General features: G+C 35.5%; 1 protein-coding gene across 1 annotated transcript; it reads left to right on the top strand.

The window, feature by feature from the left end:
- The first annotated feature begins 11,292 nt into the window (after positions 1–11,292).
- LOC100370857 (glycine receptor subunit alpha-2-like) lies at positions 11,293–26,731 on the top strand. Its single transcript, XM_078011074.1, has 10 exons — positions 11,293–11,336; positions 11,876–12,015; positions 16,214–16,281; positions 20,667–20,890; positions 22,285–22,367; positions 23,681–23,833; positions 24,332–24,561; positions 25,837–26,008; positions 26,366–26,391; positions 26,497–26,731. Exons 1-10 carry the CDS (start codon positions 11,293–11,295, stop codon positions 26,611–26,613), a joined length of 1,257 nt encoding a protein of 418 aa, XP_077867200.1. The 3' UTR covers positions 26,614–26,731.
- Positions 26,732–27,485: the final 754 nt, after the last annotated feature.

The following is a 27,485-nucleotide window of genomic DNA, read 5'->3' as shown; positions in this document are numbered from 1 at the left end:
AATTACTATAAAAGTCTTCGCAACATCATTACAAGTGATTTAATGTTAAAAATATGAATTGGATCTGGGATACAATTATCAATCTTAAAGGTAAATTACAAACAATTTGATATAGCAGATAAACTAAATATTGTTTGCGATGGAGTATCAATAACTAACAATCTAATTATATACCGCTCCAGATAATTGTATGTGTCACATGAAGAAGACATATAGAACGACTAAAAGTATGGGAATGGTTAGGGTTATGATAAATGGTGAAAGGGTCCTATGAAATGCTTACCGTTTATTATTACGTTCTCCTTTTATGATACAAACTCGGCGTTCTTCCCTACAACTGGGAATTCTGGACGTTTTAAAATAATGATTTTTAATGATTTGATCAACAAAAAGAAACTTGTCTTGATTTCTTTTCACCAATAAAGCATAATTACACACACAAAATTACGACATTTACTAATTTATCTTTTCACTTTGCTTCTGTTTGATTATCAAATGTTGAACTCAGGCCACTGTTTAGTTATGCCCTTGATCTCAAAACAGTGTTCCCGCTAACATTTTCTAATTTCTCATTTACTTGCATAGTATTGTATATGTGAAATTATTATCGTTATTATTGTTCTATTTTTCAATGGTTAAAGACATTTTGATAAAGATAAAATCCAATACACAGTTACAATTGACACCAATTGATTGCTGAATATATGTTAAAATACCAGTCTGTGTCTACGTTACTGTTATTACGTAATGTATATGTTATTTAAAGTATATGTGTATACTAATAAAATGTGTGAATTTTACTGTTTTCAAAAATAAAATGAGTGCAATGTACTGATAATTATTAACGTGGATTCACTCGACTGACAACAATTTAGATTTACTGTACGTTAATATAAAGTTAGAGCATCACGATACACTGCCGTCTTTTATATAGATTATATTCTATTAAATTATGTTGAAAGAATGATTGAAATACATTTCGAAAAAAAAGCATCGACGAATATATATGAAAGTCAACGTGAAGGCAAAAACATAATTGTAATATCTCTAATGAATTCAGAGAATTGTTTATCTGAGCCCTGATACCACATACTAATGTGTAGTGAGGAGATAAAGGAGCGGGCACGACATTGATGCCTGTTTATTAGGTTAATCTTGTACAATAACCTTAAGAGTTATACACGCTAATGCGTTCATCATTTGACAGTGCATGACTTTGTAATGGTAATCATTGTATTTTGAACATCCATATATGTAAGTAGTAGGTGCATAATAATATTTCGATGATATGTTTCGGAATCTTTATTACTTCTGTCCTACTTTCTAGTTGAGTATTAAAAGTAGTGAGCAATGGTTATTAATGTTTAGAAGTTGACAATTGTAAACTGATAGGGGACAATAAGACCTACTATGCAAATTATATTTCTCTTCAACTAGTTTTGGGTAGCGATTTAGTTTTTCTTTTTCGTTTGAGTAACTGTGTGATTTTTAATAAATGTTTGTTTTAACTTCAATTTTTGTCTGTGTTATTTATTTATATAAATCCCTCATACGACCACTCAGCTAGGATTACGGTTTACCTCATAGAGTGTTAGGAGGAAGAATTGCATAACAACTTCTCAAATCAGAAATGTCGAATAATATCCAATGAAATAACAAGATGGCTATGGATGGATACCGTACAAATTCGGCGTTTTGGCAGAAATCCGTTAACATATCTGCAGCAATTGCTCTACCAGTGAATTTCATTAATATTCACGGTTACCCCAAATATGGTTTGCACGTGAAAAACATCGTACATGATGGTGCTCTAGGATCAAGTACATGTAGTGTGTGACTTAAATTCATTACTGGTAGTTATTTTAATGTTATTGTTGATGTAATATGTAGTGTGTGCATTTGTTATGTTATAGACATTTTGCCAATTGTGTAATGGATTAAATCCATGGCCACATGTTGTCCGTGCGATACCTTCTGATTTGAACAGCAGAAGCGTATTTAGAAGCAAGAATGAATGTGTTTGATAGTCAAAACAATTTACGTTAGTTTGTGCTTTTGATTCATATAGTTTGACAGGTAAATCATCCTACAATAAATATCTTGGTCATAATCAATGTGTTCTTTTCTTTATCATCTGTATCTCCCATATGGATGAAAGAATTACGTGACACAAGTTATGATATTCGGCATATCGTGTTTATATCTGTAAAGCTGCTTGTTGTATACGAGGTTACTTATTAAGATATATTAACGTCTTGGGGCTATAGATTATCAAATCTAAATTTAGCTTTACTCTGCGCTTTGTTCCAGTTGTGGGAATGATCTCTCGGCAAGTTATATAGGACAGAGGACAAATTCAATTAGAATATCTATGAAAATTAATCAATTGCCGGAAGTTCCCGACAGCAGAATTTATTGCCTCACGTGATAGGGTACAACTGTACCACCAGCTATTTATTAAGCGAACTGCAAAAAGCCATTGCAAGACAGCCTCTAGCGTGTCTAGCTTCCCGCATGTTGATATAGTTGTTAAAGTGTGTTTTGTATGTTCGACCTCGAATTAAACACTGGGCACTCAGTATTTCAGGTTATAGTATGACACGTGCAATAAAATATGACACATACAAAGTTGTAGCTGCATTAACGAAAAGTAACAGTAATGCGGCATTGAGTATAGAATGTCAATTAACTTGCTATACATCGTGCCACAGACTGATACAATTTATTGCAATATCCTTAGAGAACGATTGTTTTTATACTACCTATGTTCTTATTATCTTATTTTACGTTACTAGCTACTTTGTAATAAAACTATAACAATGTAGTTACTCTCGAAGATACAGAATGTACACTTTTCGAAATATATTACACTATTGATATACTGTTTGCTTTGAGGTCTATATGCATTTATCCCGTTAATGTAATCATGCATTGTAATGTGTTTTTCAGTTGTCTGTCTGGTGCAAGCAGCATGTACTCGTGTATGTTTGTTTGCCCGTGTGTCTGTCAGTCTTGTGTTGAGCGGGAGGTAGTAACTTTTTTTTCCACTAGTTAGGCAATGTATTGTTGTTTTGTGTTTCTGGGCTTCAAAATAACTTCTTTACAACTGTATTAGCCTTTACAACTGTATTAAATGACAGCCATTTGTTATGAGGGAATATTTTTATCACCATTGAAATCAAGCATTGATTTTACAGGTCAGCGACAGTGACTTGTATAGTTACTCTTGTGCAACATGCCATTGTCACTGGACACCATTGCGCGGATGTTGGACTAGTCCCGGATATGATATTACATCTAATTCATTAAGAGGGTAATCAACTTACTTGTCACTGACTTCCATGAGTAGTTATTTTAGATGAGACGTTGAATCCATAGAACAACACAAATTAAATGTTGCGGTGTTAGTTTACAACAACGCCTTATTGTCGAAATGACTGCTTTTAAAAAAAGTAATATCTTTCCAAAACAATGAAGTTTGTATTTCAATGAATACAAATAACACTACTCATACATAGAAATGTTCTGCCTATTATTTCACAAACACTTTATATTCACGAGTAAAATATTCACAAACCTGTTAATTTGAATATATACAATGAAAATCATCACGTTAGACAATATACGACAGATTATCATATTTGCATGAAGCAATGGTGTTCTTGTTATGTATAATGAGGACTGCAATTCACCAATCTCGATTGTCATTGGTAGATTATGACAATTGGCTTTGGACCTAGTAAAATACTGCTTTCTTTTTCGGGTAATGATGTCAGATTATTGATTATTTCAGCATGTTCTAAATTTAACATCAGGCATTTGACCCGAGGCAATACAATTTGCATCGAAAGACGATTGGAAATAATGAAAATTAATTGAAGATTTTGTAACCTGTTGACACGATTTTTCTGAGTTGTACATAAGTCAGAAAAGTACAGTTACATATACCGATGCCATAAATTATGTTCAAAAAAGTCGTGGTGAAGGTGAACTTGTTGAACCCTGATACTAATATATCATTTATCACGTATACAAATTAAGGAAATATGCATAGCATATGTAAACTAAGTGTGATAATAATGAAATTGTGCCTGTTTTTATTCTGCCTGCATGTTGTTTGTAACATCAGTATGCTATCTTGCCACTGTGCGCCCGTGACTGGAAACGTATATTTTGATATATTCTCATCTCTCTATTCACATCTTTGTGAACAAGGATTACTATTTCAAATATTGTGTTTGTTGCGAATCGATAACCCGGCCTCATAAAATGTCGAGGTTTATATAATAATAAACGGAAAAATAATTTCAATTAGCGTGGTGGAGAGTGTGTCTTTGTATCGAATCGATAACCCTGCCTCAGAAAATGTTGAGGTTTATATAGTTGAGCACACGGAAAAGAATTTCAATCAGCGTGGAAGAGAGTGTGATATATACTAGGGTATTACGTAACTAATAAATGTAGCAAGAACAAAAATAAAATCTATTTCTACATGCGTCCCATAGAAAATGTCGTACACAAGTCAATCAATGTTTAGCATTATGTTTCAATCAACAGAGCAGTCTTGACAGTCAAGCCCTGGCAAACATTAATTAATAATATGAACTACAAGTGGAATAGTTGATAACTTGGAAACGGTGTTCAACTTAACTCCGATGTACCATGTGTAGGCACAATACTAAGGCGCATTAGACAGAATTGTACAAAAAGTCAGTTCACTAAGGTTAAAGCGCGGCAGTCGTCGCGCTGTGCATGTGCGACATTTGTATTGAAAAACATTGATTTACCCACAATCAAATGCGCTCTTCTAATGGGAATCATAAGTATGAAGTTTGACCTGGGCGCGATTTGCACTGATTACCGCCGGTGACTCTTTCGATACCTTCCAATAACATGAGAATTACCTAATTAAAGCTTGAAAACGTATCAGTTCGTACTCGTTGTTCGGCGCAACAGTCAAAGTCGCCATCTTTGTTTATATGAGACCCATATATCTCGCACATGCGCAGCGCGACGACTACCGCTCTTTAATAAGGTGTTAACATCCAATGAAGAAATCTGCCACGATGATAAAATTCGTGCGCAACATTCGCTGCGCAGGAGTCATTTCTAAATTGGAAATCCTCAATACATTCATGTAGAGGCTGATTATAAATCCAGGTTTAATATATATACTAGGCTGATTATAAATCTTGATTCCGGAATAACAAACCTTTTAGGTATGTATTTATTGTTTTATTCATTTTTTTATTTAAACAATATTTAATGAGGTTGACCCAATTAGAAAACTGATGCCCAACTGATGATAATGCTCCAATTCCCGCGAGTTTTCAAAATAGTTTATACTAATAATGATTTACTTTTTTCAAAAACGTATTTATACAATTGACAATCTTTACTTAAACTGTACGTTATAGTCAATGTAACGTACTAATATATAGTGTGCAACATTAATAATACTAAATTCGCGAAAATAAGTGTATATCTCATTGTCATCTCTCATATTCTATTACGTTAAGCTGTTTGGAAAAGAGTCGGTCATGTGGAATATATAAATAACAATTTATTCCCCAGGTTATGCAAAATACGCTGATATTCTTTTCTAAATGCGTCTTCATTAAGACGAACCATGCAAAACACACCGTGTTTAATAGCTGGCGAACTCAAGGAAAAACAAATTCTATCAAAATACAATATGTTAAAGTAAGAGTACGGAGAGTTTCGCAAATTAGATTACCACGACAATCATAATATATTGTCAAACAGAGAGAAAAAGAAGGAATCGCATCCGTGTTTGATTGCTGGCAACATCATGGCTACCAACACAAAGACACAATTTGAACACCTAAAAAAACGGAACCAGGTGGGCAGCAAGAGACTATATGACATAAAAAATATTCATTTCAATAAACATGCTAGAAATATCTTCTCTTACACAACTATTTTCCTATTGCACGCCCCGTTGCAGTGTTTGTCGCGGAGATCTATGCAGACAAGCTTGACACGTGAACTCCCGGATTCGAGACAGTTATAAATTGTGAGCTTCGGGTTTATGAAAATTTGTCTCCCTAGGCGCAAGACATCAACTCGTCAAATACCCCTCAGTTGAAGCTAATAAATATGTATTATCATCTCCTATATTCTAGTACGTCTCGCTGATTGCAATCACACCGACCTCCATTTTAGTTACGCCTGCACGTTGGACGAACAAGCTAAATACATCGTACTGGGTGCCAAATTTAAAATGCAAATGTTGAACTTTCAAGTACGGAGAGGCTCGGCAAATCCAATCTGAAATATATTTTCAGTGAAAATGCAGAAAACCACGATAGTTTATCTGTATGACATCTGGCACTATTGTATCCACTCTAATCGTTGAAAACACGACACAGATAAAGCGCAGACACGTAAACGCGCAAGCAGGTCGGAAGCAGGGTCGATATATGACTATCTGACATCCCATTGGACAGTACTGTTCATAAATCCATCAGTTAGAGTTAGTAATTGTTATCTCTTGTATAGTCTAGTATGCTAAGCACACACTATACCCATCAGTTTATTCAAATCACACGCACATTCTACTTATAATGCCGACTGTACGTAGGACTCGCGCGCGACGCACAACGCATAGTTGCCGAGTTCGGTAAACTTCGACAATCAGTTATTGTCAATACAGATTATGTAAACTACAGTGATAATTCACTTGCGTAGCGTGAGCAGCTGACAGGAGAGTGTCAAATGAAGGGCACTGTTTGAATACGTAAACAAATGCGACTAGGTCGGCAGAGAGATCGGCAGATTAGGGTAAGGCATTCAAAATATTCAAGTCAATAATCACGTTTGAATAAAAATACCTATTTCTTTGTACAGTATTGTTGTCTTGGGAAATAGTGCTAGACAGAGCTAAAGTGGTTGCACGCGGAGATCACGAACTTACAAGTCACGACATGAATTTAACATTCAATGAGATAGCAAATATTTATTGTAAGCTCCTGGTTAAATAGGAAATTGTTCTCCAAGATATGACAAGTATTTATCTCAGTTGCGGTTGAAAATTGCTCATGATATTTGTTTAGGTTTAATATATATAACAGTTGTTTCTACTTTTACTTAAGTAGACTAAGTTGTTTATCTAGAAAGAATAATTACTTCTATCTTCGTCATATGTAGACATCATAATCTCTGAAGCACCGCTTTCATTTGTTTCTAGTCATCCAGCCATTCAGTCATTTCATTTAGTGTTAATATCTTCTTTTGTGATTATAATTGTATGGTTTTGTTTTTGTAATGCGTTTATATGGTTGAATTCGTTGATAGCTCTACAGTTGAGTGCTTTTAACATTCATCAGTGATTTTGTAGGTCAGAGTACTTTAGTTCGTTAGTTTTCGACATATCCCATGGTGCAATTTGGAAATTTCCACTCTGTTTTCGTCCCTTTCTTGTGATACTTCAATTGTGTTGCCACCACTTACAACGTATCATCGGTAAGTTACATCTATTTCGACGACTAAGGTAGTAAATTTAGATATTTCAACGAATTTTTACAACGGAGAGTCGTAGGATTTTAAGCCAGCGGGGAGGATCTGAGGCTGATTTAAACTCACCTCTTGATACCACGAAATCGAAACTTCCGGGTGCCTTTCTTGTTGCAGGTAACACCAGATTTAACCTCCTCTCAGTATACATTAACTCTTGAAGGCAGGTTTTTGTTTAAAACATAAATCTCATGTTTCGGCTTAAAAAGTGGTTAAAAACACATGCTTGGCTATTCTTAAATAAACCTTGTGTGATACCCACCCAACCCCGTGCTCATGATTTATAACACTAGGCGTGCTTATAAGTACGTATTCCGCGTTAGAAACAGGATATTTTAAATATATAATTGAAATGCAATGTTAATTCACAAGGGCCTCTTCAACCAGCAAATAGAGCAATTTCACTCCCATATTTGTATAAATCATATACAAAGATCATGTTCAAAGCCTCAATGAATACACTATTATATTTCATCAATGTTTTTTCTGTATTAAATAGTATATAAAAGCTACTATTTCAACAAACACACTTTGATATCACAGAAAAAAAATAATACTAATAATACGAATCGTCATTTTCCATCAAATTTAACCTATCAAAACGATAGGTACAACATACTGCACCTAGCAAAGCACCTTATTAAAATATACATAAAAAAGAAAATATTATAATACTTGTTAGATACTTCCAAGCTCTACTAATTACAATAATAATGAAATGCTTGGTGTGCACTAACTTGTCTAATCATGTTTTACTCCCTATAATTCACTGCGAACAATACAAGTCAGATAAATTGTGCCAGACACTTCTTCGCTCACTTACAAGCAAATTTTCTAATTTTAGTGTGAGTCAATCTATAGGCAACACTTCCACTATTTACCCGCACATACGTTCTTGCAATGACAGTTAGACCATTAATTTATGAAATGTTCATGATTATGACAAAGCAGGTCGGCTCCGCTCTGCAAAGTGAAGCATTAACTGCCCTTTATCCCGTCCTGTCAGTGATATCACGGTTACGATATAATGACAAATGGGAGGTGATCACCTCCTCCACCGTCATTCGAATGTGGAAACACTTTAACAGATATAATGTATTAAATACCGCATAATTGGCTTCTATTGTGTATATATACAAATGCGTGAATCGACATATGGCACTCTCTGACAGCGCCCGCAATCTTTGAAACTTGGATATTCAAATTAGAAACTGGAGACGGTGTTCTATGTTATGAAATTATACAAGTTTTTGAAAGCTTTTTCTTGTAGCTGCATTGACCATATTATTATCAATCAATAACTGAATTCACTAATTAACATACTAGTGTTATCGCTAAATGAATATTCATAATTTGACAACATTTAACTCATGACCTGACCTGTGGCATTGGAACCAGCCTGGTGACTATTGGTACACTGATAAGTATAACACAATGAATATTTACTTCAAGAGTCAATTTTCGGCGGTATTATTATAAGCTGTGATTTGAATAATAACAAAAGAAAGCACCCATTGGCAGATTTTAACTGACTAGTCAGCCATCCAGCCAATCGACCAACCAGCGTGTTTCACATATAAAAGTAACCGTAGGTTGACTCAGAACAAATTGGTCTGCCATGCATAATTTCTGTTTAATTTATACGTCTGTGTTTATTTTAATATCAAAAGTAAATCACTGACCTCTGTGTAATGGCGTACAAGCTTTATTGGTGGCGACTTTGTGTTCAATGCATTATGTACAGGTAGAAATTAGGTTTTCACCTGATATCCGTGCCACCGTTCCGTTGCATTTTTGTTTAAATTTCCATTTTGCTACAGATATAAGGTCAAAACTAAATACATGTGTGTATACAATAAGGTCGACATACATTTTATTGGGTGTAATAAGGAGTATGTAGCATATATAAATTATAATGTCGCAGATGAACAGCTGTGTTTAATTTACGCAAAAACACAAAATGCTTTCATCTATTTTTTATCGGTTAGAATGCAATCTATAAATACAAACAAAATAGTATTAGTAGTACAAACTACGTAAAACTAACATGTCATGAATATTTAATTCGATAAAACAAACAAACCATTTCAATATTCCTTTAAATGATATTGTGTCTACATTGGAGCAGTTTCACTCAGAACAGCATACGGTATTTAATAGTGTGATCAAGTTGTCTGGCAACCAGACGTGACGCGCACCTAGATGTGAGTATATCTGCAACTGTCGCAAATATAAGTTCACATATGTTACAGCTATACACGTATTTATATGTATCAACAAAAATCTTCAGTTGCACACATCGTTGACTATTTTCACCAGTTGCCTGTGATATTTGTTTTATAAAATGTGCTAGTCACCAGACAGGCCAAGCAATGATACTATTTATACACGGGATACAGGTTACGACATATAATCGTTGGGCACATGATTCCCACTGCCTGGGTACATCATAAAGTCCGCTAGGATGGTGTCAGTCTCATTCCTATCTAGTCGTGTAACTATACAAATTTAAAGACATATTTATCATTCAATGACATGGCAAGTACATATTTTAAATAATCAAGACGTTGTAATGTGATTTAATATTTGTGTGTGCCCAATCCAATGAACAAGAAGCCAGAACCAACTTCATCAATTTAATTTGTTGACGTGATCGTGACGAGAGCCTTACATAGCAAATGTTTTTTTCTAGACATTTTTTTCATGCATGCATGCATGCATGCACTGACTGAAATCATTCTAAATCATTTTCCATAGTTATGTGAATTTAAATATTGTGATAGGTATATAATATCAAATGTATTAAAGATTTAGCAACCCATGGAGGCGAGTACGCCACAATATTTGGATCAGTTTCCTGACTATCGCTCGTACGTATATAGAATGAATCGGGCTGAATCGAGTGGAACATGTCGCGCTGGGTTGGTTATTCTTAAAATACTATACCATAACTTCATTTTTAAGATTATTCTGAAATACAGAAATAACTTTAAAGCAAGCAACACAACAATTATATCTGCATCCTACATCGAGCGGTGACACCAATTCGCAACCGTATTTCGGCGTTGCAAGATTTATTCGTGTAGTTTATTGTTAGCAGGAATATCGGTATTATTTTGTAAAATGCACTCAATCGACATATTTTCAACAAAATACAGAATTGGCGCCGTACACTCGATTACGTCTTGATGGTTGACATGACTCTCAGGTTCACTAGCGTTCATATTAATGAAATCATACCTAAATTACATTATAATATGTGCAACTGTTAGACAGACGTTTTTCTGTTTCTGTGATTTATGTAATAGTGAATTTACGAATAGACATCAAATAAAATACCGCAGTTACACGCTTATATTCTTTTTATGTCCCAGGTATTAAAGGAATTGTAATAAAAGACGCCATCCAAGGTGTTCGACATTGTGCAATTGTGCTTGATATACTAGCAGCTAATGGGGGTGGTCGTCTCTCCTACTGTGTACACTCATTCTCGTCTTTGCCTTATTATAACGCATACATTGAATAATGTAGGGCGGATCCATATTTGATTTTACCAGTTCGATGACCCGAATGAACCATCACCCCTGTCTTCATGACATTATTAGTATTATTCATAGGTCGAATACATGTCGATACATAACACATGCATCGAATCAGCTTTCACATGGTAATTACCTACGCTTTATACAACAGGCAATTGCACCGTGTCTTACAGCATCAAAGAATCATACAGACGAGCTAAATATATCATTCAGTATGACAGCCATATATTATCTGCATTTATTCATTCTTATTTCCAGGTAAGATATTATCCACATTCCACGACTCCTATATAGAAAATTCAAGTATTTCTTCATCAGACGCTAAGGAAATGGCGAATGAATGCATACAGCCAGTCGTACACACTTGTGTTCATGGGTGTAGCTAGTGACAACAAATCTTTCCGCTGTGTTTCATAACATTTAGTCTACAGATCTTGTATGTATAAATCCAGTTTATCGTGAATAGACTCCAGTGAATATACATATGAAACGTGCCACCATAATATAGATATTAATCACATTATTAGCAGTAATATTGTTTAATTTCATGAGGACACAATCACAATGTACAAAATTATACATTGATAACGTAATAAAACATACAATAATGGGGATTTACAAATCAATGCCTTCTCCATTGACAGTGTACTGTTAACTCCCAGCGCCATGTCTGTGCGAACCACGTGTACCTTTTATCCCGACGTCTGTTTACTGTGACTTAACGTTTTGTCCCCAGAGTATTCATCATGTCATTGCAATGTGTTTATGTTCATGTTATCATTGTTTCAATTCAACAGTGTTCAATCGGGTAATGTAACGATACCAGTGACGACGCCGATGACGAAGTCAACGCCGGTAACGGATACACTCTCAAAGAAGAGAATCGATGAAGTTTTAACAGGAAATTATGACAAGAAGTATAGACCAAACGTGCATGGTAAGGAATGGAATGACTTTGAGTTTCATTAACATGGCATTCAGACGAAGCATCGTGTATTTTTTGGAAGCACATTAACATAATATATAACGTGGCATAATCTCGTGTCAAGCGGTCAAATTCCGGGGAGCACGATTCCGAACAGTCAGTACAGCCATGCAGAGTGTAGTCAATGCGTACACAATTCGTTTGTATTATTGGCACTCTTTTTATTGATGGCTAGTCTGTTTGGACAGCAGCTCGGTCGATCATCGACCTTTTTTCTTGAAGTACTATGCGTATTTTGTAAATAAACAGTTATTCAGCATTCGCTGTGCATAATATTGTAGGTTACAAAGCATTGCAAATACATGACACAACAATGGACCAGATATTGCTAACATTAGCTAAACAAATACACGCAGGAGTCTTCAATTGAAATAGTATACAACAGTGTGCGTTGTAGCCGTTAAAGGGATCTACTTTTGGGGTCAACTAAATCAAAAATGAAATGGGACCTGCAAGAGGCACCTTCAGAAATAAACAAGAGGGTAATTTGCTTAACATGAAATGCTTATATTTTTATTGCGTCACATTCCCAGGGTAGTGGTGGCGGAGTGTTCAGTTCGTCAATTGGTGTGCATAAATATTTGCTAAACCTTGAATTTAATAATTTGTACCAGGAGATCACCAATTGAACAATTTATAGGAATCAGCCCAGGGGCACATATCATGGATTGCAATTCAGATCACATCTCTCAGAAATTAATGTGCTTATTCACGGTGTGAGTGACTTTTTGATTACATAATAATCGGGAAAACTAATTTGGGGACGGAATTGTCTATTCTCCGTATTTACGAATAGCATATTTCAAAAAGACTGTCATCGAAAATGTTTGTTATACTTGACAAGTTACATTGAACCTAACTCTCTCAAATTTGTTCATTTCGTGATGATAAATTATTTGTTCCCCACTTGTCAATACAGCTTATACAACATTTTGTATTAGGATAGAATAATATTTATGTGACACAGATCACCATTATCATAATTAGAGGATTGTATGACGTCTTCGCATTTAAACTCATTTCAACAACAACAAACAAACAAATAACTAAATTTGTTTAATTCTGATAGTTGCGTTTATAGTAACCTCCCTGTTGTGTCTTCTTAGAATCGGAGAAGAGTCTAGTACGATGAAATGTCCAGCGATCTTACCATAGACCTGTCTTCCTATTCGATATGGCGATGTGGGGAATTCATTATTGCTTAACTAAATTCCGCTATTATTATTGCATTTGTCAAACTGTGGATCAGATTGATCAAATTCATAGAAGTTTACTTCACTTTGAAAGTCTTCGGACAAGAAAACTCGAAATAGCTGAAGTTACCGTACCAAGTTCTGCATAAGCAGTGACAGATCAATCTACGGATAATTTGTGAATAATGTGTAAGTGATACAGCCAAAACAAAGTCAGCTTGGACGTTCAGTTGTGAGACATGACAAAATAAACGGTGCCAGCGATAGATTTCGAGTATGAAAGAACAAAATAAACGCAATCAAAGGCGCCGACCACGCGCATCGGAAATAAATAGAACACGTTGCGACGTGAAATCTCACCTGCATCTTTCACTCGCGTAAATGCACACACGCATGCTATTTCCGTATATTGAATACGTTGGCAACGGAAGGGACAAGTTTAAATCATCTTTGTATTAACACAATTTGAAAGCAACAGTCTCGCACTGAATATATGTTTATAAATTATCAAACTAAACATTCAATGAAGCGGACTGCGACGGTTAAGACGAAAAGACAAGGCTAAGACGAAAAATATGTGACAGAACAATTATGCTCGTCTACTACATGCCTCGGGACTACACGTTCTTCCCAATACAAACGTTTTCTAGTATCAGCAATAATTTCTAGTACTGCCTGGATAATTGCGTCTTATTAGTTTACATAAGACATAACCCTGTACAGGATTTTTTAACAATGTCTCAAATTGTTAATTACTTGTAATTACAAGCTTGATTTACAATTTTCTTGTGGTGTTTTTTGTCAATGTATTAAATATAAGCGCGTTGGGAAATAGCATAAATATATTGCGTCAGTGAAAGAGGCTGGTGAGACTGTGTCACAACGCGTTCTATTTATTACCAACGCGCGTGGTCGGCGCCTCTGATTGCGTTTATTTTGTATTTTTGTTTTCAAAATGTATCACTGGCTGCGTTTTTTTTCGTTACGTCTCGCAACTGAACGTCCAAGTTGACTTTGTTTTGGCTGTAAGTCTACGTGAGTTACAATTCACCAGGAATAGTCATGAATTCAGTGACGATTTCCGTCAATAAAACACAATTTTAAATTTATAGTTACTATAAATCAATTAAATTACATAAATTCCAATATGTGCCAGATATAAAGGTGTATGTTAAAACGTAATTTTTATACCATGTGTAATCTAAAAATTCGATTACAACATGACAATCGGATTCCATAGTTTATGTTAGTTTCTGTAATTATACCATGATTTGACAGAATACTGTTACTTTATAACTATTATGCTGCAATTTGCCAACCGATGACGATGTTATAGACAATTAAGACACTATCTCGTGTATAAAAGCACTATCCTCAAATTGGGTTAATTTTTATTAACGCAGACGTACAGCTGTAAAAATAGTAAGAAATTCACGTGATGTGATGATGTAATTAGCATATACATAAACTAATGATCTGAAACTGGATCCACAACCCATCAGATGAAATAGACAATTGACCTTAGACGCGAATAAGAACCAAGATTTCGTACATACCGAGAGAGTCACGATATTTATTTTCCCATTAAAAGACCAGTGTTTAATTCTCACCCGTCATTTCATTCACCGATGGCATGGCGTACGTATTCGAAATAGTAAATGCGATGACGTGATACATTGAAACAATGTTTTATGAGAAAAAACAAATCCCGTTGATGTGTCCTCCTTGACGACATCTTGTCGGTTATTTGCATAAGTATAATTTGATACATAATACATAATATACTGAAGACGTCCAGATTTATTTTGAAATATAGACGTTTTAGAAATAAAACTCAATATAAATGTAAATTACATAATTATTTGCCTAACTCCGAAAGCATAAATCCACACTTACAAGGTAGAAACATTTCTGTCAAATCACCGCTGCATTTAAAGTAAAAGTCTAATATTTAATTAACAAATAATCATTACATGTTTTTTTTAGTTTTATTATAAAACCACAGCTTATTCATGCCATCATTTTTATGAATTCTGAATAATAAGAATTTCAATAGAGTCTCTTAGTGACAACTCGATCTGCCATTAACTTCACAGGTTATGTTCGTGTTGGTTGTATTCCTATTGATAAACTGTGATCGGACAATGTGAATGATTAATGTTAATAATGACTGTTCCTTATAGTTTGTCTTTCTGATCAATTGGTCTGAAAAGTGCCTCAATTATGACGCCACATTCCTACGTAATTAGACATCATGCACATTCTCGACATTTGAAATTGCGATCAGTCTATCATTTCACCCTCCGATGTCGTTTTAGCCACGGAATATAACAGCATGTTATTTCATGATTGTTAACGGTGCATTTAGTTTAGTCAGCTGTTGCTTTATTGCGCGTTTCGAAAATAGCATATTCTTCGTATATATTGTCCCGAGGACTCCTATCTTTTGTCATAAACTAATGTTTGATGTCATTTGTTTATATAGTTTGTGTAATTACTAGTTGGGGAGCTGGTATGAGAACCAAGCTTTTAACAAATATAAAATCTGTGCATAATCAAGTACAAGCATATGAAACGTAACTTCAACATCGAGTACTCTTGATTCTTCGGTTTTGAGTCTCAATTGCAGTAAACATATTCTAATGGCAGCTAGTGGCGCTAAATAATAGTAATGGCATAGTCTAGCTGCTGTGAATAATACACAAATACTACACTACTCAAAACCACAATCTTTTGGAACAGAGCCAGTCTGATTGCATTTCGTAGTCATAGCATTTACTATTTGTTATGCGTCTACTGAGTGACCATATCTAGTCAAAATATTGCCTCCACGATAAAAAGCAAATGTGTGTTCATACATGTATTACGATTTTATAACTGTATCATACAATTATTGACTACATTATAGAGTAAGTAATATTTACATTTACAGAATTCTATTTTTGTTCTTGTTGTAGGTCCACCCGTGATTGTAACGGCCAGTGTACTCATTAACAGTTTCTACTCCTCTACAGACACAGGAATGGTGAGTAACGTCCATACACTGGGAAGGAACATTAATGACCTGTATGTAATTGTTAACGTATTAACGTATTAATAATATTGATAACCTCGACAGTCAACGGAAGTTAATATTTAACCATTATCTCGACGTCATTTATGTTTTGTAATTACACACAGTATACCAAATCTTTATATTTGTATACAGGTTTACTTGGTCAATTTAAATAACCAGAAATGAGGTCATTTTAATATGTAGAAAGTGTGATATCTAATACGGTCTATATACATTGAAGAACAAAATATGACAGGATAATTCATGCTGTCTTAATACTGCTCCTCACATATATGTGCTATATGCAGGTCAGGTTAGGTCGAATTGACTTACTACGGGTAAAATGTAACCTCGTACTACCGGCTTCATAGCCCTGTTGTCCAAGCGATTGAGCATTAAGCCAACGTGGTAGGTTGCGGTTCAACCCCACAACACAAAAGAAGCCGCCGTGGAGGCCACCCGCCAGCAGTGGCATGAAAGGCTGAGATGATGATGATACTATTAGACATTCAAAATATTGTTTTGGGAGACACTAAAGCTTGTAGTTGAATACACTAACATTGTTTCACAGGTAATATTAGATGAAATCAATGTCACTTATCTGATGTTGACAGGTTTCCAATAAAAATATTTGAAAAGTGTGCGACTATTGCCATATATGGAGCAGGGTGTACTCACTCTTTTCGAATTACCTAACATCATGGCATACATTAGTACACTATGACGTCGATATCAATGTAGTGTAATGTACATAATTGTTTTGTTATTTTGGATGTTTTTTTTTTTTCATTTCGATTGTTGCCAGTCATTTGTGTTGTGTTCGATCTATGGTTAGGTATGTTATTTCACACTCGTGATGCAAATATTTTGTTGATATATACTAATAACAATTTCCAAGTACATTGCCAATAAACAATTATAGCTTATAATAATGTCATCATCGCAACGCAACATTAATGTCGTGTATGTAATTGTTATGTATTAATAAATTAACTTTGTCAATAATAATATTGTGTACAAACATAATATCTCTAGAATACATCAAGGTACCATAGGCACTCAATGAAAATTAGAATATAACTATCAACTTGAAGTCATATATATGTTATAATTACACACGATATCGTACGCAAACTTTATAACTCTATCCGGCATACAGTTACATAATTATTTGGTCATTCAAAACAACCGGAAATACGGTCGTTTCAATATGTAGAAAGTGTGATATCTGATACTATTATTTGGATAAAATCGTAATCCTAAATTTCTGCATCATATCCGAGTCTGTGTCTTGAATTCGTCGTGAATTAAACATTCTACCATTCTAACCACTATGACTTCATATGTTACAGCTTGTCGCCGAGGTAATTATAAAAGGACAATGCTCCAACATTATTTGACTTTGAGATAATATAGACATGTAAACGTGGGGATCTTTAGTGTCCATGCATGTATTGAAACACGTAGATGTTGAGTTTTGTCACTGTCACACGTTACTGTCATATGTGACGGTAGTACATTCTCCGCCGTATTGACTAAAGGTTGTTGGTTGTGTTATTCATTCACGCACACGTATTGGATAGTGGAAGTTGAATAACTAGACAAGTAGATCACTAAAACCTCTAATCCTGAATAGGTTACTTTGCTGAGTGTAATTTACTTGGATCGTTAAAACGATCATTTGGAAATACACGAGCATATCAGAGACGTGTAAATTTTTACCTGTGGCAGAAATTCTTAGCCGAGTGAGATTTATCGGAAAATGTACTACTGAAATTTATGTTTGCATGCCAGGTGTTCTACATAAACATATAAAACCCCGTTTGTTGTTCACGTAGAAGTATTAGCTCCGTGTTGCCTTGTTTTAATTTATTCACAACTCCCCATCGTTCTCATGTTTTGACATGTGATTGACTGAAGTGGTCATGCTGTGTAGCAAACGACGATGATTGCGTAATCGCATGTTACCCCTAATTGCATTAGTGTGCTGAGTGTACTTTGATCAACACGCTGTCTGCATGGTTCTTTTTAATCGATGAAATGATCCATATACTGTATACCTGAAATGTGTAACCGGGAATGCAATTATTTTTATTTACGATTAATTATAAATGTTATATATTACAAACACACGATGAGGAAATTAAAAACGTTTAAGTAGGTCTGAAATTAAATAATGTTGTCTCGAATAGATTGTGCGGCCTCTTTGATCTTACAGTGAAATACGAATCAATATATATATATATATATATGTTACAATTACGAAATATATGCCCCCTCTTTGGCTGAATTATTCATTTGTATATACATTGTTACATTTGCCTTTTGAAAATGTTGTTAGATGGCCAACGAATGTGTCGGATTATTTATGCTTCATTCTAGCTCGACTGAACCCAGACAAACAGAAGAGTATAAACCTCAGAATTTACGATGGTACATTTATCTCTCATCCTTTAATGGCTTGCAGGCAGTTTTATTTTCAAAGTGACATATTCGTCACGACGTACTTAAGTAACGCAGTCACCGTACTGCTCCATGTGCGGAATTGTTCCCATGTGACGTATACAAACACGTGTAAAATAATTTATTTTATTACATAAAATTCGAACGGGTGACTGTGACACTTAGTCTGAAGGACTTAATAATCAGACAATAAATGAGAGTAAACACTAAACGATTTCCCTCATAAACTCTTAAATTAATATCATGCTTGTTAAAGTCTAAAGTGAGGTCGCATTCCCAGTTTGAAAATAAAACATCACAACAAGCTAAAGACATAAAATGTAATAAAATGGTATTTTTTTGACTAAAAACTAATTTTATGTTCAGAGAGTCTTTAAACAATGTTACTGACATTTCAGAACAAATAAAGCATCCAAACTCAGCGAGTGTCAATTGTACACAAATCTAGCTATTTTTGGAATGCCCGTTTTATTCATATTCTACAGTTAATTCCTCATTGTCCTTTCACAATTTCAACATTTGATCAGGCCTAGGGGTGGTACCTTACAGGTTTTAGAAGTGAGAATGTCACTTTAAAGGTTATACACTAGGGACTAAAGTATATATATATATTAATGCTGTTGTTCAATGTTGATGTATCTAACAAATGTCAGCACCAGTACTCTGTGTTGTGAACATGGTTATCACATTACAGATGGATTTCCGGTATCGTTACATTCTGGAATTAGTCTTCCGCTGAAGTGTGGTAAAAAAAGAAAACACCGTATAACAAACATGAACGGCAACTACACACACAAGGAACATAGACTAGAAGTCGAGCCTACCACGGGAGGAGGACTTTCAAGGCAGCGCAATGGGGTGTGTGGCCCAATTATTTTTGACCCCACACACTACTAGACAATTGCTTTTAGTAATGCATACCCACTTCTAGACCAACGTATCAGTTTTATTTCAGAGTACTGAAAGGCACGTGCACTGTGCCACACGATGTGTCGTATATATTATATAGTACAGGTCAGACTTCATTATACGTACGACACCATCAGTGACAGCTCCTGAATAACAGTTTCAGGCGTTTTTCAACAATGTTTGGATATATTTCTTAAAAGGTTTACATTTGAAAATCCAACCCACTTCTAGATCATAAACATATCAATATCGATATCCCATTCTATACTAACCGATGTGAAAATCATACTCAGTAGAGTGGCACATACCCGTATAGATTTTCAATGTGGTGTTAAGTGGGTAACTGTTGTGTTGGGAAAATCGTGTGCTTAATTTGGCTTGTCAAATTGTACTTGTTTGATTTGTGGTTTGATTTGTAATAATAATTCTATAAAAAACATTTTATTTGTATTATTCATTATTTATTAAGTATTTAATTCAGTTAATTATCATTCTACTAATATCTTGTTACTAGTGGAAACTAGTACATGTACTCGCTACACTTACATTTGAATCTTATGATGAAGCAGCTGGAATAAGTGATATAACACTTTTGCTTACGTTCATGATTGGGTAAAGAAAAATGAATGAAATATGGCCATGTCTATACTTTTGAAATTGTATGTTTGATCATCTTGTAATTCGCCTGCATGCTTCAATTCTCGCGAGACGTTTGTTGACGTTAACTTTCATTGATGTTACCACTAACCATTCAGCCTATTCATGTATTAGCAACCATTAAAGCAGAAGGTCGTCACCTGTGCACGCGCGGCAAGTGAGTCCCAAGCGATGATAAAAACACACGCTAAAGACAAAGGCTTATGGGTAGAATCTTGTTTGTAATTATTCACACGCCTTGGCCATCTAACGCAAGCGCATGTGACGACTACCCCGCTTTAAGCTTCTTATAATTCAATTTAACTGTATGTACTGTTATATAATAGGATTATACAGTTACGTTATTTCTTCGAACACGATGGGTTGATCCCCGACTAGAGTACACTAATGATAAAAACCAAACGCTGACGTTACATTCAGATGGAGATAATGAAGTCTGGGTGCCACCTCTTTACTTCCCAGATGAGAAGTCTGGACAGTTTCATAAATTGACAACGGAGAACGTGTTGTTGAGAATTTACCCTGATGGTACTGTTCTACATAGTGCAAGGTACAGTTGGGTTATCTAACTTTATTGTGTGGAATATAAAGTCAATAAGTATATATTAAATTGGCACAAGACAACTTACGGAGTTAACATCAACGTAGCCCCGTCTTTCAGGATTATATAATCGCCCATCACTAGACGACGGGGTCAATGCACTTACAGTCAAGAAAGTGTGCGACTCTAATGTTTCCTAAATTGAGTACGGATTGTTTAAGTAATTACCCCTCCACGAGATGTCGTTTGCTGGTGAATGCTCTACTCCATATCTGAAATACAAGCATGTTTCTTTTTTTTATATTAAAATAATGTAATTGACGGATCGCCGCTATCAATCCCTTCCAATAATCTTAGTGACAGGACAGACACTAAACACGCGACTATTTGCCAATTCTTGGAAAGAGCCAAATCTTAAATGTTGTTCAAAATAGTTTCTTCATTCATTTTATATTTACATGGATAGTTGAAAATATGCTGTCATAAATGGAGGGTCACCGAAATATTCCATGGCGGAACTTATTTGTTCCGAACATATTTGTTTATTCTCGGTATTAGCTTAGGCATAGACACACAATAGAATAATTGACACATCTTATATATAGTGCTTTTTCTCAAATTTGATCGTGGAACTATATATGTATATGACATGAGTTGCATTGAACACATTTGAGCGTATTTTTTGTGGAACATGAAAATATGGTCAACAGTTTATGTTTATTGAGTACAATATTATTATAGATATATTGACGTTGACATACTAATCAGATGGAATGATAAAAAACAGCGCACAGTTCATTTTTGATTCGAAACGAGCAATTCTTTGCAGTATATGTGCCATTTATATGCGCGTTGCGTAGACGTTAGATAAATATGTGCGTTTTAAGAATTGGGAAGTATCATTTAGCATTAGATAGGAACGTATGTTTGCACACGTCATAGAATAATTGACACATCTTATATATAGTGCTTTTTCTCAAATTTGATCGTGGAACTATATATGTATATGACATGAGTTGCATTGAACACATTTGAGCGTATTTTTTGTGGAACATGAAAATATGGTCAACAGTTTATGTTTATTGAGTACAATATTATTATAGATATATTGACGTTGACATACTAATCAGATGGAATGATAAAAAACAGCGCACAGTTCATTTTTGATTCGAAACGAGCAATTCTTTGCAGTATATGTGTCATTTATATGCGCGTTGCGTAGACGTTAGATAAATATGTGCGTTTTAAGAATTGGGAAGTATCATTTAGCATTAGATAGGAACGTGTGTTTGCACATACATAATTATGTTTGAACATCGAATTAGAGTATTGTAAGGATTGTTCAGTAATTCCGTAGAATCACATTTTCCGTAGAATTGATGAAATGCTATTCATTCTGACAGATTCACTATCACATTGAGTTGTATGATGCATTTAGAACGCTATCCAATGGATGAACAGACATGCAATATGGAAATAGAAAGCTGTGAGTATTTGTCCAAAAAATTTGCAGTTTACTAGGTATAATGAGTACCACGTCCGTGAACATGTGTGTGGTGAATAAGCCATTCGTTTGGATGTCGGAAATATCTACGTAACATTCGAGCATTTTTATCTATGTTATTTATTCCGCAAGCAAACAATCTCGCAGACACGCATGTCGTACAATGTTGTATCTCACCATGGGTAAGTCTTTAATAACGAGATTATATTACGAGAATGCCTCGAAGACAGCACTGTCGATTTTTATACTTCGAGTTATTACATGATATTATTAATCATTATATTATTTTGACAACTTCCGAATCGAACCCTTGCGTGATTCTATAAAGAAGTCGCCTATTTAACCTTGGTGAAATAATTAATTCGACTCAGCATTTGGCAATAGACATAAATCTAAATGACGGGATGTCGAATTGTCATAGAGGAGGCACTTTAATACACTTGTACATGTTCCGCAGGTAGTGTGGGGAAGCGATAACCGAATAAGCAAGCCTTGGCTAGCGATGTCCGGCATGCGTCTATTGTCGTGTATACATTAAGAGATGACTTTTGTGTCCTCGCAATGTTACAAATTATTACGTCTTGGTCGTGCGAAATGTCATGAATTTGTTTTTGCGTATCTGTTGACCAACTTAATTAGTTGATTATTAGCGAATTGCTGTGTTATATCTGTCATCGTTTAGGCCTATTTGAAGTTTTGGACGGAAGTTGGCTCAGTGATTTGGAACTAATTACCAGATAACCGCCGCTATTTAGATTACTTATTCTGACAGTTGATTTCCATAGTTATTAATGTAGTGAACGATTAATCAAAACATATGACGCATTCAGTGCTTAGTGTGATTGGCTTTATGATTGAAGGTTACGCCCTAGAGTCTTTTTACTGTTTTGTAATTGGTTAGAGTTTTGAAAATGAATAAAGAGAGTTTGAGTCGGTCTTGGCAAGTACTCTACGATAGACGCAGTCGAAAGTCGAGAGAGCAGTTCTGGAGAGCCTTGGGGCGAGCCTTGACGCAGTCTAAGAGAGTCTTGGGGATTTTTCCCCAGGGCGCTGTGTCTTATAGAGTGCTCAATTGACCGACTAAGACGAGAGCTGAAACGTATTTCGTTGTGTGTGTCTTATTTGACTGTAAAGTTAAAGTGAAATTCCCGATCCCGTACCTCAAGGGGACGAGATATAGAGACGAGACGAGATTCCCCCTGACGCGTGTGGAGAACCCGAGTGTAAAGAATTAACCCCTGATAGAAATATCACTCACTGTATATATATTAGGAGTACACGTGCTTATATTACAGTTTCTTACACAACTGTTGACTTGATTCTGCAATGGGCACCAGATGGCGATACTCTTGAAGCATTTGGTGTTCGGGAAGGAATATCATTACCGCAATTTAGGTTTAATCAAGCAACGCCAGACAGATCACGAACAACACGAAACTTTACAACAGGTAACGGTTATTACTGTCTTGTAACACGTCGCTGCGAGTAATTGCTGTGACGTAGTATTTGAGTTTGATAAATAAGGTATAATATATCCTTGCATGAAAAAAACTGCGCGGCGAGCATAATGTGAGCACCCAAGGCTGTTGAATCAACAATTATAAAATATAAATAGGTGTAATAAAGTAAGAAATTTATTATTAGAAAAAAATGTGATAGCGATTTATGTGAAAATATATATCAGATATCGCAGTATGTATCTATACTACAGTAAATATATGACTCTACATCGACGCCAATTCAATTCGGTGAGCATCGTGATCGTTAGAGTATTATGTATGCAATTATGTCACTGATTAATTCAATCAGCAAAGTGAGTAATTTCAATCAGCGCCAAGCGACGAAACCCAAGGTGAATAGCGCCTGTGTATGAGGAATTTGTAATAATAGTTTAGTAATATTATATAATTAATTGCACGTTAATATTTTATTAATTTAACTTGCAGGAAACTTCTCATACCTCACTGCTACAATCAGTCTACAACGACAGAAAGAGTTGTTCATTATGTCAAGCTACCTTCCGAGCTTATTGATTGTCGTGTTGTCATGGTTTTCATTTTGGATCAACCCGAACTCCGAACCAGCCCGTGTATCACTCGTAATGACTGCATTATTAACGCTGTGTACACAGATGAATGGTATCCAGGCAACAGTGCCTAGAGTGGCGCATCTGAATGTAAGGTTCCTCAAAGTGAGATACCGTACGAAGGTCGATATGACCTGTCCAACTGTTTGGTATTGAAACAGTGGTGGCCTCGGTGGCCTCGGTGGCCGAGGGGAAGACGTGTAGTGGCGTGAAGCTAGGCGATTAGGTGCCGTACGCGAGCGCCGGTTCGAGTCACGCACGCAGTACGTATTTACTGTAATTAGACATAGTCTTTACCTTGCCGTTTATTCGGTGTTATTTGCTTACTTTACTTCCTATGTCGACAGCAACTATGAGTTTAAAATTAGTTCTCAGTACTTATTCACAGTTACAATGCTGTACCATTACTTTCACCATCCTACTACAGCCAGATCTGAAGGCCTTTACCGCATTCTGGCCATGCTGTGTGGCGCGTATCGCGTGGACGGGTATCATGTTCTCTGCACGTAATAAGCTCGGTTATTAAGCATCCTTTTTTTGGGGGGGGTGGCCGAGGGGAAAACGTGTAGTGGCGTGAAGCTAGGCGATTAGGTGCCGTACGCGAGCGCCGGTTCGAGTCACGCACGCAGCCGTTTATTCGGTGTTATTTGCTTACGTATTGAAATATTGACAGATAAAACATACTATAATACAATGACTATAGTGCACATCACTCGTGATTAGTAACATTCACTAGCTGGGCGGTCGTCAAATTCACAAATATTCACGTTAAACTGTATAATTTTATGTTTGAACTGCACATGGAGAGCGAAGGCACATTGTTACAGCAATATTATAATTTCAGACCAAATATCAAGAATTAACTCATTGGCTGGCCGACTGAACAATATCTAGCGCTAGAGCGTCAAATAAAATTCCTGTGAACATAAGACGTATTATTATACATCTGTCAAGCTACCTTCCGAGCTGACGTATTATTATACATCGCCATAAGTAACAGCGTGCCGTAATTTTGCCTTATTTTACGGGGTATTTTCATCCTAGCATATTAGGAAATGCTAGGAATTCCAAATATGAAATGATTACGCGCGTAAGCGTCCTCTAATAACAAAGAAAAAGCATGGCTGTCACCAGTGTTTGCTAATTCTGTTCTAAACATTTTGGATTTTGGCATTCCTTAGATGTATCAATGGAAAAAAGAGATGTATAATAATAATGTTATTACGAGGATACGTCAAAGTATAAACTCGGACAGTGCGTCGGTCGATAGTCCAGCTGTTCTGTATTCGTCCATACTTTGAGGTATCCTCATAATAACCTCATATTATCCATTGACGATTTGATGCGTCATATATTCTATTGCAGGCCATTGATGTGTGGATGTCAGTCTGTCTCGTCTTTGTGTTCGCAGCACTAGTGGAATACGCCGCTGTTAACTATATTAGTTTACAGACGAGGAAACAAAGTCGAAGGAAACAACAATCGTTTGAGATGATACATTTAATTGAAGACAAAGAAAACAACAAGGTGAGTTGCTGTGACGTCATTGTATACTACATATCGAGATGTACAAAGGACGTATGTGTGAATAGATTCAGGAAGTCTACTAGATTTCTATAATAATTCCCTACAGATTATTGTTCGGCATATTTCTAGAAACAAGTTGATACCTATAGCATTATTATCTTCAAACAATGTTCACTTTGTAAAACTAGTTAAATAATTGAGCATTAATGTAGCAAATGTTTTAAGTCGAAGCTGGTTAATACCTTAGATTCGTTTCAGTTATTGAAAGTTGGTAGTGTCCAAATGTTTTGTAGCAGTTATGTAATCAAAATGCGCCACTTGTTTTAAAAGTCGGTAAATCGTTTGGGACTTTACTCCTCAAATCTAGATGAATCAACAGTCACAAAAACTTATGTGTGTGTGTGTGTGTGTTATTTTTCGTAGGTAAACCATAAATCAGAGGACGGAAGAACAAGCAGTAAGTCAAAAGGTCCGGATAGTGCAGTGACTGACTTTCAGTTCCGTGATGTCATAGGTCACGTAAGACCCGGGCAAATTGATTATTACAGTCGAATTGCATTTCCTATCGCATTCATGGTGTTCAATATAATTTATTGGCCAACGTACTTGTGTTGAATTGATTGAGAACAACTAAATGTTTCTATAAACCGGTATGTTCTAGAGTCAACCAACTAATTCTGCTCAGTTTACTTTATATTAAATCTAATTTTTAGTAAATAGATAAACTTACCAATATTTTAGATTTGTTTTATTTTAAATAAAGGATGGGCATCTACAAAAGTGATATAGTTGAACCAATGTCCGTTCACATGAACGTTCGTCGATTTTGCCTGCATTGAATTAAATATTCTTCAGTCCCAGGTTATATTCAACATTTGAGTTATCGCTAAAGAGGTGTGTACATAATGCATACCATCAGACTAACATCGTTAAATAATAGACTGTGTAATTTTCATGAGGGTCGATTGTGACTGTATAATTACATATATTGCTTATGATAACACAGCTACACCTCTGAGTGCCTTATTTTAACAATTCATGTATGCATATCTCGTACTATAACAGGAGGTTACTGAACATGTAAATATATACAGATATATTAGGGTTATTCAACCAGCAGAAGTAGTACATGATCATGAGTTGGATTCAGAAAACGACCCACTTTCCTGAACGTGAAGGTACATGTTGTACAGTAACGGCTGGTAGTATTTTTACATGTTGGCCATCGCTTTGTGCCCACGTCATGGTTTTCAAGACAAGCACACTCTATATTTTTATTATGACGTCGAGCCATGTATACGGAGTATTCAATAACAAATGATACTGATAAGGGCAACAAATATAACTTTAGAACCAATTGACGCTGCAAACAGCCCTACATGCGTTTATGTACGTGCCATAATTTCACTGCAGTTCAATATGCTCAGTTAGGCATGTTAATCATGACTAATACATTACGTGTTTTCTATGTGTGTTTCTTAACACAC

This window comes from Saccoglossus kowalevskii, chromosome 14, assembly GCF_978046115.1.
Source record: "Saccoglossus kowalevskii chromosome 14, keSacKowa6.1, whole genome shotgun sequence".
Taxonomy (NCBI): domain Eukaryota; kingdom Metazoa; phylum Hemichordata; class Enteropneusta; family Harrimaniidae; genus Saccoglossus; species Saccoglossus kowalevskii.
Note: the sequence above shows the minus strand (reverse complement) of the source record. Positions and strands in the feature narration are given on the sequence as shown.